The 14,238-nt window shown below is 37.2% G+C and overlaps 1 protein-coding gene across 6 annotated transcripts in view; it reads right to left on the bottom strand.

Moving 5' to 3' along the window:
* Window positions 1-14,238, bottom strand: part of ATP2C1 (ATPase secretory pathway Ca2+ transporting 1) — a 171,828-nt gene that overhangs the window by 2,663 nt on the left and 154,927 nt on the right. For 4 of the 6 annotated variants that reach the window (XM_041734117.1, XM_041734122.1, XM_041734121.1 and 1 more), the window contains one exon: window positions 100-662. The exons of 1 other annotated variant lie outside the window; for it this stretch is intronic. In XM_041734117.1, coding sequence (XP_041590051.1) covers window positions 567-662 — 96 coding nt within the window. In that variant the 3' untranslated portion in view covers window positions 100-566. Of the gene's footprint in view, window positions 1-99; window positions 701-14,238 lie in introns of those variants that run through there. One more of the 6 variants, XM_041734118.1, reaches the window with a different exon arrangement.

Genomic DNA, 14,238 nt, shown 5'->3' with positions numbered 1-14,238 from the left:
CATAAAGCAGAAGTTAAAGTGTGCTTTAAACACAGAGGCTGTATAAGTGCACTATAGCATAGAGGCCTCCATGGAAGGAAAGTTAGTGAACAAGAACAGTGAGGAGAATGATATTTAATAGTAATTTGTATTTTTCAGAGAGACAGATTTAGGGCTTGGAGAGTTCAGATGCAGATGTGTTTAAGGTCAGGTGGTAGACCAGGGGAAGAGATACTGTTTTAAGGAAAAATAAATAATTTGGGGTTGAGTAAAGTTAGGTCGTCATTAAAAAGGCATTTCAGTATAAATATTTCAGTTTATACAGCAAGGCTTTTACATTGACGTGAAAATAGTAAAGAGCCAGAAGAGAAAAGCAGTTTGGTTATTTAAACTAATTTTTTTTTCCTTATGGAATTCAAAGTTCTATATAGAGAGAAAATTACAGGCTATACAGTGTTTTTGGAAATACTGCCCTTGGGTTGTTTCTTTGTCTAGATAAGGAAGATCTGCGGGAGGATGGTGCTAGGATGTTGTATGAAGAGTTCCAAAGAGTGAAGGAGCAGACGCGGCCGGGCACGAGACTGGACTTAGACACAGCTCACATCTTCTGTCAGTGGCAGTGCTGTCTGCAGATGGGGATGTATCTCAATCAGCTGCTGTCCACTCCTCTCCCGGAACCAGACCTAACTCGGTAAGCACCACGGGAAACTAGTTCAGATGGCTGCACACAGAAGTAAATACTTTTATTTATACTTAAAGCATATAAGCTATGTTTAAAAAATTAATCTTAGTGTAATTGGTCTTAGATCACTATTATAGCTGAAGAACTGGAAACAGGAGAAATACTAATTTTTTTCCATATTCTCAAAGTTTCTGTGATTAGATCAAAGATTTTAAAAAGTCCCATAAAAAGCTATAGAACTTGTTCCTTCATTTCTCTCAGGTCTTTGTTCACATATCACTTTATAAGGCTTTTTCTGATTACCCTCCTGGAATACTACTCTCTACTCCAGTCACACTAGTTCTACTACTCTTGGATTTTTTAATTGCATTTCTTACCACTTGGCATACAGTTCACATACTCATTCAAATATTTATTAAATGCCTACTTTATGCCAGGGTGTAATGAACAAAATATTAAAAAAAAAAAAAATCTGTTGTAATGGAGCTTTTTTTCAGGTGAGTTTGACCACTAAGACACTTCAGTGAACTTTGTCTAGGGTTTTTGTTTTGCCAGATAAGTATGAAGAAGGGAAAGGCAGCCTGTATGCCAGTAAGTGATTATGTTTGATTATGGAATTGAAGCTGGGTAAGAAAGGAAGGGTAGCAGTAGTGTGTGAGCCAGTGAAAAAGTGCCACATTCAGTGGATTGGGATATCCTGGTGATTGTCTATCCAGGAGATCCTAGAGGGAGGGAGGAAGATAAAGGGGAGATTGTTAGCAAATGGAGCTGAGATTATAGATCTGCTTTGTCTCTCTCTACTTGAATGTGAACACTGTGAGGACAGGGACTTAGCTATTTTATTTACTTTTGTAGCCCTGGTGCCTAACATACAGTAAGTACTTTAATATTTGTCAAATAAATGAGTGATGTATGTATGGAGGCATATAAAATATGCCAGTATGACTAAATGTTTTAAGGTATAAAGCTTCCTAAGCAGTAAGTAGTGTTAATACATCCCTGGGCCTAATATCTGAGCTAACCCTAGGACCTTCTACCAAGTAAGATTAATTGGCCTTTGACCTATGGATTTTTTTATGCCTTCCTTAAATAGTTTAGGTGATTCTTGAGTGGATCCTAACTACCACAAATCCCTTTACAACAGAACAGAGAAAAACAAGACCAAATAGTTCTCTTCATAATAACTTCAGCAGGACTATTCTGGTATCTCAGCATTACTAGAGCTTTTTAAATGATGATCTTAACCTGATTAAATGATGGTCTTGCATCAGTTGCTAAGGCACCAGTTGATCATCTGGCATTAAGTTATAAAATTTGTGGCTTCCAGTTAAACTCATCTTCAATTTCTAAAGTAGGTTTTCAGTACGTGTGAGTCAGTGACCTTGCAAAAGATGCCACTAAATTTTCTCATGTTTCAAGAGAATGCCTATTTTAGTTTATCAAACATATTTAATTCCTTTTCTTTGAAGTGTTAAGAGGTCTGCTCAACTTTGGCTGGTTGTAGAAGCAGCAAAGCATCTCTCATTTAATTTGTTGATAAAAAGTTTTTAGATATCACCAGCCAAGTTTGTAATAACAACTCAGTTCCTTCCTTCAAGGAACAGATTTTTCTTAAGTAATTTTAGTAATAACTCTACAGAAGCAAGAATAGTTCTCAGTGGTTAGCTGCATTTGTTGAAGCCATGTTAATGATCATTGTCTTTGCACTGAACCTATGCTTTACTAGCACTTTTCTCTCCTGTTGAACAGACTGTATAGTGGAAGCCTGGTGCATGGACTATGCCAGCAGCTGCTAACATCAACTTCTGTAGAGAGTCTCCTGAGCATGTGCCCTGAAGCAAAGCAACTATATGAACATCTGTTTAATGCCACAAGGTCATATGCCCCTGCTGAATTATTCCTACCAAAGGGTAAATCAAATTCAAAAAAAAAAAGGCAAAAGAGACACGGTACCAGCTGGTCAAAAAACAGAGTGGGAACCACCTCAGACACTAGATGCTGGTATGAGGGAAGCAATCGGTTTGGGCTATTAATGGTTGAAAACTTGGAGGAACATATTGAGGTCTCGGAGCTTGAATAAACTCAGTCTGCAACCAGAATTATAATCCTTAAAACTTCTGTTAGCTCCCCCTTGAAATGATTAACTGTTTTATTTAGAATCTGTTAGGGGATAAACATTTTAAGAGGCAACCTTTGAGTCCCAAGGTATTTTGTATTCTGCTTTTAATAAATACAACCTGATTTCAAGAAACTTCTGTATTTTCTTAAACGCACTTAAAAACATGTTTGTACTTCTTACGTTCCATTTCCGGACATTAATATAAATCTGTAACCTTTCCTTTGCAGCAATTCAGCCACCTATGTTTCCAAAACGAATAGAAATCTTATTTCAATTATTTCCTATAAGCAGGAACTGGGTTATTATCATTTCAAAACATTTTTTTCTCAACTGTTTCCTCTTCATCCTTTATTCTGAAAGGTCTGAGGCTTCGGGAGAGAAAAGTGAGGGAACCAGACAGAAAGCAAACACCTTTAAGTACTAGGGAAATGAGACCATGGCAGGCTTGAAGAATACTTTATATGCTCCAGGTTTTGTTTTTTTGTTTGTTTGTTTTTTGTTGTTTTTTTTTTTATGCTCCAGGTTTTAAAGCAAAAGTTGAAACTGTATGGCTCCAACAAATGAAGCAATAGCATCCTGAGCTCCTAGATAGAGGAAAAGGAGGAAACACTATGAAGAAGTTAGAATATTAGTGATCTATGCAGCAATACCAGAATCTTAGGTCTGCGGGAATTGACCCATTAATGGGATATGAAATTAATGAGTCATAACCAGCATTTTTAAGTGGAAATCATCAGACATGCATATCACATATTAAACGGTTATGCAAAATATATTTCTTATTGTGGATTGCAGTCGAAAGACTTTGAAAGGCACTGCTCTGGAACACACTAGAGGCTACTAAAATTATAAATACCAACAGAATTGTGAAGGTGCTGGTCAGTTCCAAATAAATAACTTGAAAATAACAAGCAAGTGGAATGAATCTAATTGGGCAAGATCTAGAAGATCTGAAGGTAGATTCCCAGCCTTTGTTTTATTTGCACTCATGCAAATTGTGTTCTTTTCTTGAACTGTACTCTCTCAATGTTATATTCTATATTCCATCAGTGAGAACCCTAAACATGGTTTTAAGCTGCCATGTAAGCTTAACTGAACAGGCCTATGTTCAGTTCCCAACATCTGGCAGACAAGTCTTTCCACATTCCTTCTGGGAACCATACTAGGGAGTAAGCCCAGCATCACACTTTCCAAGTGCTGACTGGAAAAAACACAATCTTACTTGTTTCTAAAGTTTTCAGCCCTAAAGACTGGCTTCTGTTTCAAATAAAGAGTTCTTGAAATAAGGAAATTTTTGTTTATTTTAGGAGGAGCGCCTGGGGGTCTGTACCAAAGTTCTTTTTATGTTTCTAAAGAGATGGTTATCCAAAAAAAAAAAAAAAAAAAAATCAATAAAGCAGTCATATGTTCTATTTTTGATATGTGTTTTTCCAATTGTAGATCTAATGGGGACTACCAGCACATTAAGTCCTTTGTTATATAAAAATTCTCTTTTTCTTGATTCCTGCAGTTGGGGGCCAATGTGGAAATTACACCAATATGAGTCTCTTACTTCCTGGCTTTATTATTAACACTGCTTTTGCAAACCACCAGCCTTGCATGAAAAATCATTTCTACTTCCACTTTGGCAAGTATCTGGCTTGATAGGCACCAAACTGAAGAGTGTATGGGCTACAAAGTTTAAACAAAAGTCAACTGAGTTTTATCACTCATCTTTTTTTTTTCTTTCATTAAAAGGAGTTTTTCAAGCAAAGGGACCCTCCTTCAGTAGACACCGAAATCAGATTCCCTTCTCTAGCCATTGCAATCAGAGCCATTCACTTGAATTACTCATCCTTTTAGAGAAGGAGTTAGAATCTAACAATGCTCATTAGCTTTTACTCTGACAATTATGGAGTTACCTCATCCAATTATAGATCTTCTCTTGGATATATAAGTGAGAGGTCATAGGCACTCCAAGGTATCTGAGGGGTTTACCAAAGAAATACGACATAGTACCTGATCCCCAAAGTCATATTTAGGTAAGCTGCTTGGGGGAAGACAACACATAATGAAATAACAAGGACATTTTATAAAGCAATCTGTCAGCCACAAAATGGCAAAGTGCAGACTGAATGCTCAATAAAGAGACAGCAGTCACCAGGATGAGGAGAGGTTAAATCACAAGATTCTCAGATTTGGCTCTGAGCTTGGGTTTTACTAGACAGGGATGTAATTCAGAGGACATCCTTGGGCCATGGAAACACCTCTGTAGAAGGTTACAAATTCCATATTCTATTTGGAAAATTTGTTTCCTATTTTTCACAAGTCTTTAGGTCTTGCTTTTTCTGATTCAATTCTAGCTAATGAAAGCTCACCTGAGGCTTTGGAAATGTAAGTCTCCAAATAGCAGTTTAAGTACCAAAGGGACTCTGGATAGTTTTTAAAATGAATAAATTTTAGTAATAAGGTTGGACAGAGAAAAACACTACAATACAATCCTGTTCTATCTAGTTGTAATAAAGTTACTTGAACTTCATTTAGACAAGCCCTTTTTGAGATACCTAGACCTAGAAAGTTTAATTTATATATCCTGTAACTATAAACTCTAAAGGCTTTTCAAGATGATTGATCATGACAAAAAATTCAAATTAGTTTTAGTATTTAAGTTTAGATTTCTAATTCAAATTATAATTTTAGAAGATAAAGACCTTTCTAAGTAGAAACGTTTTAAGATTATCTTTTCTTTTGTGCATAAAATAATGACTATGCCTCAGTTACCCTATCTGTAACATAGGGGATCAAAGTAGTTCAAATTGTTACATAAAGACAAACTGACATGTACTATTAAGTTACATCATCCAGTGCCTGGCACTAGAAATATGTAAGGAATGCCAGCCAATACTGTTACAACCACACAAGAGCAAAGCACCCACACCAAAAGCAAAGCAAGGGATCTGAGGAGGAGAGAGAGGGGGCTGGGCAGAAAGATCAGACCATGACACCAGTGGTTACTAGAGCTAATGCAGAAATTTTACAGAGACAAGGAGATCAACACCACCAAATATGGGCTAACATGGGAAGGGCAAGAACATGAAAACATTAAAACAACTTCAGCAGAGTTGGCTGGCTAAACCACACTAAAAGGCAAAGTGCCAAGAGAATGTGAATAGGCAGCCAAGTTCAACCTTAGAAAATAATGAAAAAAGACCAGAAGGAACTATCCCTGTGGGTATATGCACTTCCTTGCCATTTTTTCTTATTATCAAGGACTCTACTGTATTGTTTTTAAAATCCAATTGAAGAGCTCTGGGTATGTTTAAAGAAAGGAAAAAATTGGGCACCTGGGTGGCTCAGTCGGTTAAGCGTCTGCCTTCAGCTCATGTCATGATCTCCCAGTTCTAGGATGGAGCCCCACATCCTCCCTGCTCAGCGGGAAGCCTGATTCTCCCTCTCCTTCTGCCACATCCCCTGCTTGTGCGCTCTCTCTCTCAAATTATAAAATCTTTTAAAAAATTATTTGAAAAAAAAGGAAAAAATTAGTAGCAGATAAGACCACTTCCTATGAATTTCCTTTTCCTACAACTGCCAGGGTTATATACTGGCCTTACTCCCATAATCCTAAGGAGGCCAAAGCAAATTTCCCCCTTTAGTGAGCTTTCCAGAGTTCACTGGGTACCACTCTCTAGCACATGTTATTTGGCTGGCTGGCACACCATCAATCCACGAACAGCACCCAGAAAGTAGTCACCCCCAAGACTAGAAAAAATAATTTCACTTCTGTAAAAAGACAACTCTCACTAGTATCTGACTCCAAACAGATCAACCTTGTATTTTTAGTGAGGTGGATATAGGGTACTTGGTACACTTTAAGTGTCTTACACATTGATGCATTCAGTCAACAGCTAAAAGTGATTTTGCATCTTGTATCAATTTGAAATTAAATATTTTGGGAAGTAGTTTTAAAAAGATGCCTCCCCACTTTCAGCAACAGCTTTCTAAACCATATACGGTAAGCTGCTTCAGTATTTCTTTCCAGGTCTGAAATTTGCTAAAATCCAAGTTCATCCAAATATAGAAATTCTAAGAGGACCTCATGTTGAGGAACGTTTTCAAATTCAAAGGCATGACTGAACCAGGCCACGTACAGTCTGTTAAGATGGGAAAAACAGATAAATGAGGTAATACATGGAAAAACATTTCCAGCTTGTTTCACTGGATCTAGTTTTCAGGGAAAAAAAAAAATCAAATTTCACATGAACATGTTGCAATGCACATGCCATCACATCACTTTTATTCCTAACCAGTCTTGATAACATTTTAGGTATCTGGTTAAAATAGCAGAATCTTTCAATATTTATATATTTATGTATATACATATGTGTACATGTATACACATATGTACGTACACGTATACACACGTATTTTAAATAATTTTCTAATGACTTTGGAGACACTTGGGAGATTTCTGTGTATAATGTATCTCATTGGTCATCAGGGTCAGGAAACACCTAGGAATGTTTCAGTTTTTTTAAAAAAAAAAGCTGATCAGAATATATCAACATTGAGTTTTTGATCATTTATGACTGAATCATTTATGAAAAAATTATGGCATAATGCAAGTTAGCATATAAACTAGGAAAACTCGTCTCTGTGTTTTTAAATATAATTGGTTTTTTGAAGGATTAACTGAGGTGCTGTTTCTTCTTGAAAAACTGCCATGTGTCTATCTGGGCATTACTCTCCCTATATCTTCTTCTGTCTGATTCATGTGTGTTACACATTATGGGAGAATAAATCAAAGGATGTTGATGGCGATGTCTAGGTGGCTCAGGCTGAGCACCTGGCTCCTGGCTAGGTGTGGCTCAGGGCATGATCCCGTGGTCTCAGGATTGAGTCCCACATCAGGCTCCCTGCCTGGAGCCTGCTTCTCCCTCTGCCTACATCTCTGCCTTTCTCTGTCTTTCATGAATAAATAAAATCTTTAAAAAAAAACAAAAACAAAAACAAAACAAAACAAAACAAAGGATGTTGACAGGGAAAACAAAGTCTACTGTCTATTATCTCAATGCTTGCTAACACGGATACAGAATAATAAACTGTATTTCATGATAAAAGAGAGGTTATGTGGATCAATCCACCTGTTGGAAGAACTTGCTGTAATGCGGAAACTCTTTTTTGAGTAAATATTTATCACATCACTCTGAAAAAAAAAAATGGTGTTTGTAAATGTGCCATTGAGAATTGCTATATTGTTAAAATTGCTATGGTGATAACAGCATTTTTATGTCTTCATAAAATACTGGCAGGAACCCTCTGTCTTCAGATTTTCTATTCAGTTGCCATTCATTTCCGTAGGATGAGGTGTGGTTGGGAAGTTGAGGAACTTGGGATTCTGTTATGGATATGTTGTTAGAATATATCTTTTAGGCACTTAAGTAGAAACATCTGCTGGGCAGCTGGATATGCCTGAAGCCTAGGTTAAAACCTTTGAGTGTTGAGATTATAAAGTGTTTTCCTCTTCTTCTATTTATTTATTTTTAAAGATTTATTTGAGAGTGCATGAGTGAAAGTGAGCCAGCACAAGTGGGGGGAAAAGGGGCAGAGGGAGAGGAACAAGCAGACTCCCCGCTGAGGTTCAATCCCAGGACCCTGGGATCATGATCTGAGCCCAAGACAGATACTTACCTGACCAAGCCGCCCAGGTGCCCCCCTTTGTCTTCTATTTAAAAACATCTCCAATGAGGGCAGTCCCAGTGGCTCAGCAGTTTAGCACCATCTTCAGCCCAGGGCCTGATCCTGAAGAGCCGGGATCAAGTCCCACATCAGGCTCCCTGCAGGAAGCCTGCTTCTCCCTCTGCCTATGTCTCTGCCTCTCTGTGTCTCTCATGAATAAATAAAATCTTAAAAAAAAATCTCCAATGAGTATGTTGTACTATTTTATGACCAGAGAGAGGTAAGAGTTGATGCCTCTAGAAAGGATGGCATCAAGAGAGCAAGCTTCTGATGTTTCCTTGTCTTGTCCCAAGAAAGTATGGAAAATAAGAGGTAAAAATGGTGGGTTGAGAAGGCCCTTGTTGTTGACATCTGAGAATGGTGATATCCATAAGCCCAAGTTTCCAATCACAAAGTACTGTAGTCCTTCAAGCTCTCATATGTACGTGAACAGTCATTTTTTTAAGATTTCATTTGTTTGTTTACTTACTTGAAAGAGAGAAAGAGCCTGCCTGGGGTGACGGGCAGAAGAGAATTAAGAGATAAAGAATGTCTCAAGCAGACTCTGCACTGAGCATGGAGCCTGACACGGGGCTCAATCTTATGACCCTGATAACAACCTGAGCCAAAATCAAGAGTGGATGCTCAACCGAGCCACATGGGCACCCCACTAACTTTTTTAAAAGACAAACTAAAGAAACCGACCCTATTATAATAATTATAATTTATGGGCAGCCTGGGTGGCTCAGCGGTTTAGCGCCTGCCTTCAGCCCAGGGCCTGATCCTGGAGCCCCAACATTGAGTCCCACGTCAGGCTCCCTGCATGGAGCCTGCTTCTCCCTCTGCCTGTGTCTCTGCCTCTCTCTCTCTCTCTGTTTCTCATGAATAAATAAATAAAATATTAAAAATAATAATAATTATAATTTCATAAAGTTGTAAGTCTGACAGTCAGCCAAGGGTGGTTTGTCAGAGGAATCCACTGAGAAATATTATTGCAATTTTACCTTAGAAATATAATAAACACTATGCAAATATATTCTGGTTTGGAACATTATATTCTGAGAAAATACAAGAGAGCATTTTGCCTTAAGATTGTGCTGATAGGATATTCTGGTTTGTACTATTACTAAACTTTGTCTTCCCTAAACAGAATAACATAAAAAAGCCTACTCAAATTAAGCTTGCTTCTGTGTTTGTGTTAGGAAGAAACAGCCAATGAGAGAGAGCCCTCATTTCTCTTCTATGTATGATAAGGAGCATAACTCAGATGGGAAAGCAGATCAGAACACTCTACCCATTCATTATAAAAACAAGAAGCCTTGGTGATAAGGTGGAACCAATAACAACTGGCATGTCCTCCCTGTTGATGATAATGTTCTGAGAACAGACTAAGACTCTCTGACTTCCTCCATATAGGAGCCTTGGGCAGAGACTTAGAGCTGAGTCACTGACATTAAATCTGGTATCAAGTTCATCCATCCCAGAGATAACATCCTGTTGGGACACTGGAAGGTAGAGAAAATTGGTGCCACTTCCTGTCTAGTCTACTGAATGCAGTGGATGGGCCTATTTTCCTCTTTTTGAGTATCTATAGGAATAGGCAACCTTTTTCTGTAAAAGGCCAGAAACTTTAGGTTTAGTGAGCCATATGGTCTCTGTTACAACTACTCACTTCTGTTGTGGCATGAAGCAGTAATAAATAATACATAAATGAATGTACATAACTGTGTTCTAATACAACTTTATTTACAAATCCAGCAGCAGACTGATTTAGTTTGTCAATCCCCAAATTAAATCAACAGCCCATGTAGGGAAGTATTAAAATGTTTCCCTAATTTGCAACACATCTAACTAAATCATGTGCCATCCAGACCTACTCCATAAATACAGTCACAAATTCTAATGCAATCCTATTATATAACCGTATTGAATATGAGAAACATGAAAACATAATTCATTTGTAACTCCCTAAAACTGATTTATTAATGCTTAAATACAAAGTTTTTCATGTCTTTCCTATCAAGCAAATAATTTTTACAATCATCTATTTGGTTGGGGCCTGCTATAAATGGGCTCCAAGGATAATATTTTGAAAGACCTGGGCAGCCCCGGTGGCACAGCGGTTTAGCGCCGCCTGCAGCCCAGGGTGTGATCCTGGGGGCCCGGGATCGAGTCCCACATCGGGTTCCCTGCGTGGAGCCTGCTTCTCCCTCTGCCTATGTCTCTGTCTCTCTCTCTGTGTCTCTATGAATAAATAAATAAATAAAAATCTTTAAAAATATATGTATTTTGAAAGACCTGCCTAATAAATTTTTTCGTATTCACATCTATTAAGATGCAGATGTGATGAAGAAAAGCATGTTTTCAAGGCATTTTAGTATTTTCTTTATGACCATAAGATGGCACCAAATTGTTATTCAACTAACAAGCACATTAGCATAAGAAAGGCCTTAATAAAAAATTGTTTTTAATATAATTGAGTGGATTAGTATCTACAAAAAGAGAGAGAGTTGTATTAAAAAACACATTTTGTTTAGAGTTTAAAAGCTCAGAATCCAAAATGGATCTCTAGGTTCATGAAGAACCATTTGTCCAATTTCTGGCACGATGTGCTTTGTTAAGACTATGAGGTATGGATTCTACTTAGAGGGTTACTAAGTAAAACAATGCAATTATTGCTGAAGAAATAATGGTGACAGGACAACCCTGATTTAGATATGAAATGCCGTTTTGCCATGCCTAACAGTCATGGGACCAGCAGAGAAATGTGGGGCTTTGCCCAGAATATGTCAGTTTGGTTACACTTAAACAAAAAGGGAAAGAAATGGCAAAGTCAGGCATGTACAGTAATCTATCTGCATACGAAACAATGTCTACCTGGGGTAGCTATACCAATGCAGGCAGTTACCACACTCACAATAGCAGGTTTAGGTTAGAAAAGAATTTATAAAGATCAAAACTAATGGTTACTCAAAGTTCGTCCCCAAACTTCATCACTTAAATCTATTTTGAACGAAAGGAAACAATTATATCAAATTTCTGTCTAGATTTATCAATGCGGTGGCTTGAACTTAAATTTTAATGCTTTCTAAAATAAAATTGCACAACTTAATGCCCAAACTTGTGGATGGATTTATTCTTCATAGTATTTACAAGAAACTGTAACACACACACACACACACACACACACACACACACACCTTTACAGTAATCTGGAAAGGCCACGCTGCTGATTGGCTCTTCAGCTGGGTGTTGAAGAACAGGTAAAAATTCTAATTCTCAAAACTGAGGCAGAGGAAAACCGTTTTAAGTTGAAGGAATACTATCCAAAAAGACTTCTAAGTGGATTGTGTTAGAACACTGTGCGGGATATGAGGCTAGAAAGATCCAAGGAAGAATTACGACTAAAATGGAAAAGAAAAAGCAAAACACTGCTTTCTATTCTCCTGCCATAAATCTCTCAAGGCAAGCAGCTGCTTTCTAGCGTTAATGTCATTCACTGAGTCCATTTCCACACCCAGCAAACTTCAGTCTAAGCTACCCAGTTCTTTGCTTATTTTCTCTCACCTCTTAAGAAAGTGTCTTACTGCAAATATAAAAAAGATGTGCTCCCAATATTCAGATCAGTGTCTTCCAGTCAGTAATCTTAACAGATTCATCCTGAAAGCTCTGTAACAGAGGAAGCTGAAATCTTATCTTTTCCCCTTGCATTCTGAATGTTTGCTGAACTTTACATTATTATACTAAAAAAACTACTTTCAAAAACTTTCATTCTATCAAAGCCAAGTTTCCATTCATTTATTGCTTTATTTTTAGCAAAGGATAATGCCTGTAACAAGAAATTATTTTCCTACATTATACTTTGTCAGCCATGGCTTTAAGTCCTATTGTACTAAAACCTCATCTAACATGTCCACTGGGAAATCTCAAGGATACCACAGACTTCCATTTCAAATTGACCTGTGTCGCATTAAAGGCTGCTCAGCTTCAGTAATTCTCCCAACAGCTCTATTATCTAAGCCCAAAACAGGTATTTTCCACATTTTTTTCTCCCACCTGGTCATGTCAATACTATCTCCTAGAAGACAGAAACGCCATGCCTTTCTTTCCATACTGACTACCACAGCTCAATTAGTCCCTCTACCACTTAAGCTTTTACAATTCTCTTCATCAGTCTCCCTATTTTGTCTTTACAATCCACCCTCCAGGCTTCCAAGATAAAAATCCAAACTCACATCACACTCCTGAAATCTTCCAGCATGCTACCACTCAAATGTCTTTACCCTTCACCACTAGGCTCCTGACTATCTGTCCAACCCTTCACATTATATACTTCCTCCCGTAACTGTTTCAAACTCCTTGAGGTTTTCATTTGTTCCTTCCAGCTCTCCACCAACACCTCTATAAAGGCTGTGTAATTGATTGCAATATTCTGCTGCTTCTAGGCTGAAGATTCCTAACTTAAGGTTCAGGTTCAGATGCTACTAGTTCTAGGAAATTTCTCTGACAACCCCTTCCCATGAAGTTGTTTCTCTCCTTTGACTACTATAACTTTTGGGGCAGCATTTACCACTGTGCCCAATATATATCATATTGGTCTCCAGGTTAAGACTCCAGGGTTATACAGGACATATACTTAAGTAAGTATAACTACTTACTTATGTAAGTATATGTCCTGTATAAAAGAGATCAGAAAGATTACCAATAAGAAAGATATACCTTTTATGGGTATAAAAGGTAAAAAATGTGTTTTAGCATTCTGAGTGTGGTTACTGCTATTACATAAAGCCTGTATATCCTGAAGGGGGAGGTTTTTTAGGTTGTCTAGTTTTACTTTGTTTCATCTCTGGATTGTGCTATCCCTAGTACAAATGTGAGAGAACATGCTAAGCCTTGTTTCTTTGCAACTAGGAATTATCTACCTAGGTAAATTATTTCAAATTCCTTTCTTTTCTTCCCAGATGTTGAATTACTTTGGGACCAAATAACTTCAAAAGGTAGTCTAACAGCAAATAATCAAATAAGTTAGTATTTTAATTAAGGACTCTAGCAAGTCCTAGGGCTAGGAAAAGGGATAAAAATTTAAAATTCAGATACTAGCATGTTTAAATTATAATAATTTGGATGATATACTATGGAAGATATATATACAAATAATCTACTTTGTTGTTACATTACAGAAAATTGAAACCTGGATGTAGTATATCTGTATCGTACATTTCACTTTTTAAATCACAGATTCTATGCATTATGAATACTGCCTAGTTTCTGTATCTTCTACATCCATAAAATTTTAATGTCAACAGTCCCGACTGGAAGGTAATTAACTTATGAAAAGAAATCATTTTTTTCTTTTGGTTCAAAATCAAATGAAAGGATAGGCACATTTATTTCATACGAGTCATACTCTAAACCTAAAATGGAAAGCAAAAGATTGATATGCACTTAATAACATATTTCAAGTCTTTGTAACAGAGAAAAAAATCATACAAAATTTAGGTATGAGACATCACGTCATTAAAGATAAAGTTGACTAGATAACGGTTTCTATGTTCTATCTAATGAGAAAAATGTACATTTGACTATTGAATCTTGAAGGGTAAAGTAGAATAAATTTCAGACATCTCAACTCCTTATACTCAACTGTTTCAATTACAAGGACTCAAAGAATAGGTATTTTTCCTATCATTAATAACAATATTTCAGTGCTAACACTGGCAGGTTAATATCGGTGATAAAAACTAGAGAGTGGTTTATCCTGACA

This window comes from Vulpes lagopus, chromosome 19 (genome assembly GCF_018345385.1).
Source record: "Vulpes lagopus strain Blue_001 chromosome 19, ASM1834538v1, whole genome shotgun sequence".
Classification (NCBI taxonomy): domain Eukaryota; kingdom Metazoa; phylum Chordata; class Mammalia; order Carnivora; family Canidae; genus Vulpes; species Vulpes lagopus.
The sequence above is the reverse complement of the archived record's forward strand: the minus strand, read 5'-3'. Positions and strand labels throughout refer to the sequence as shown.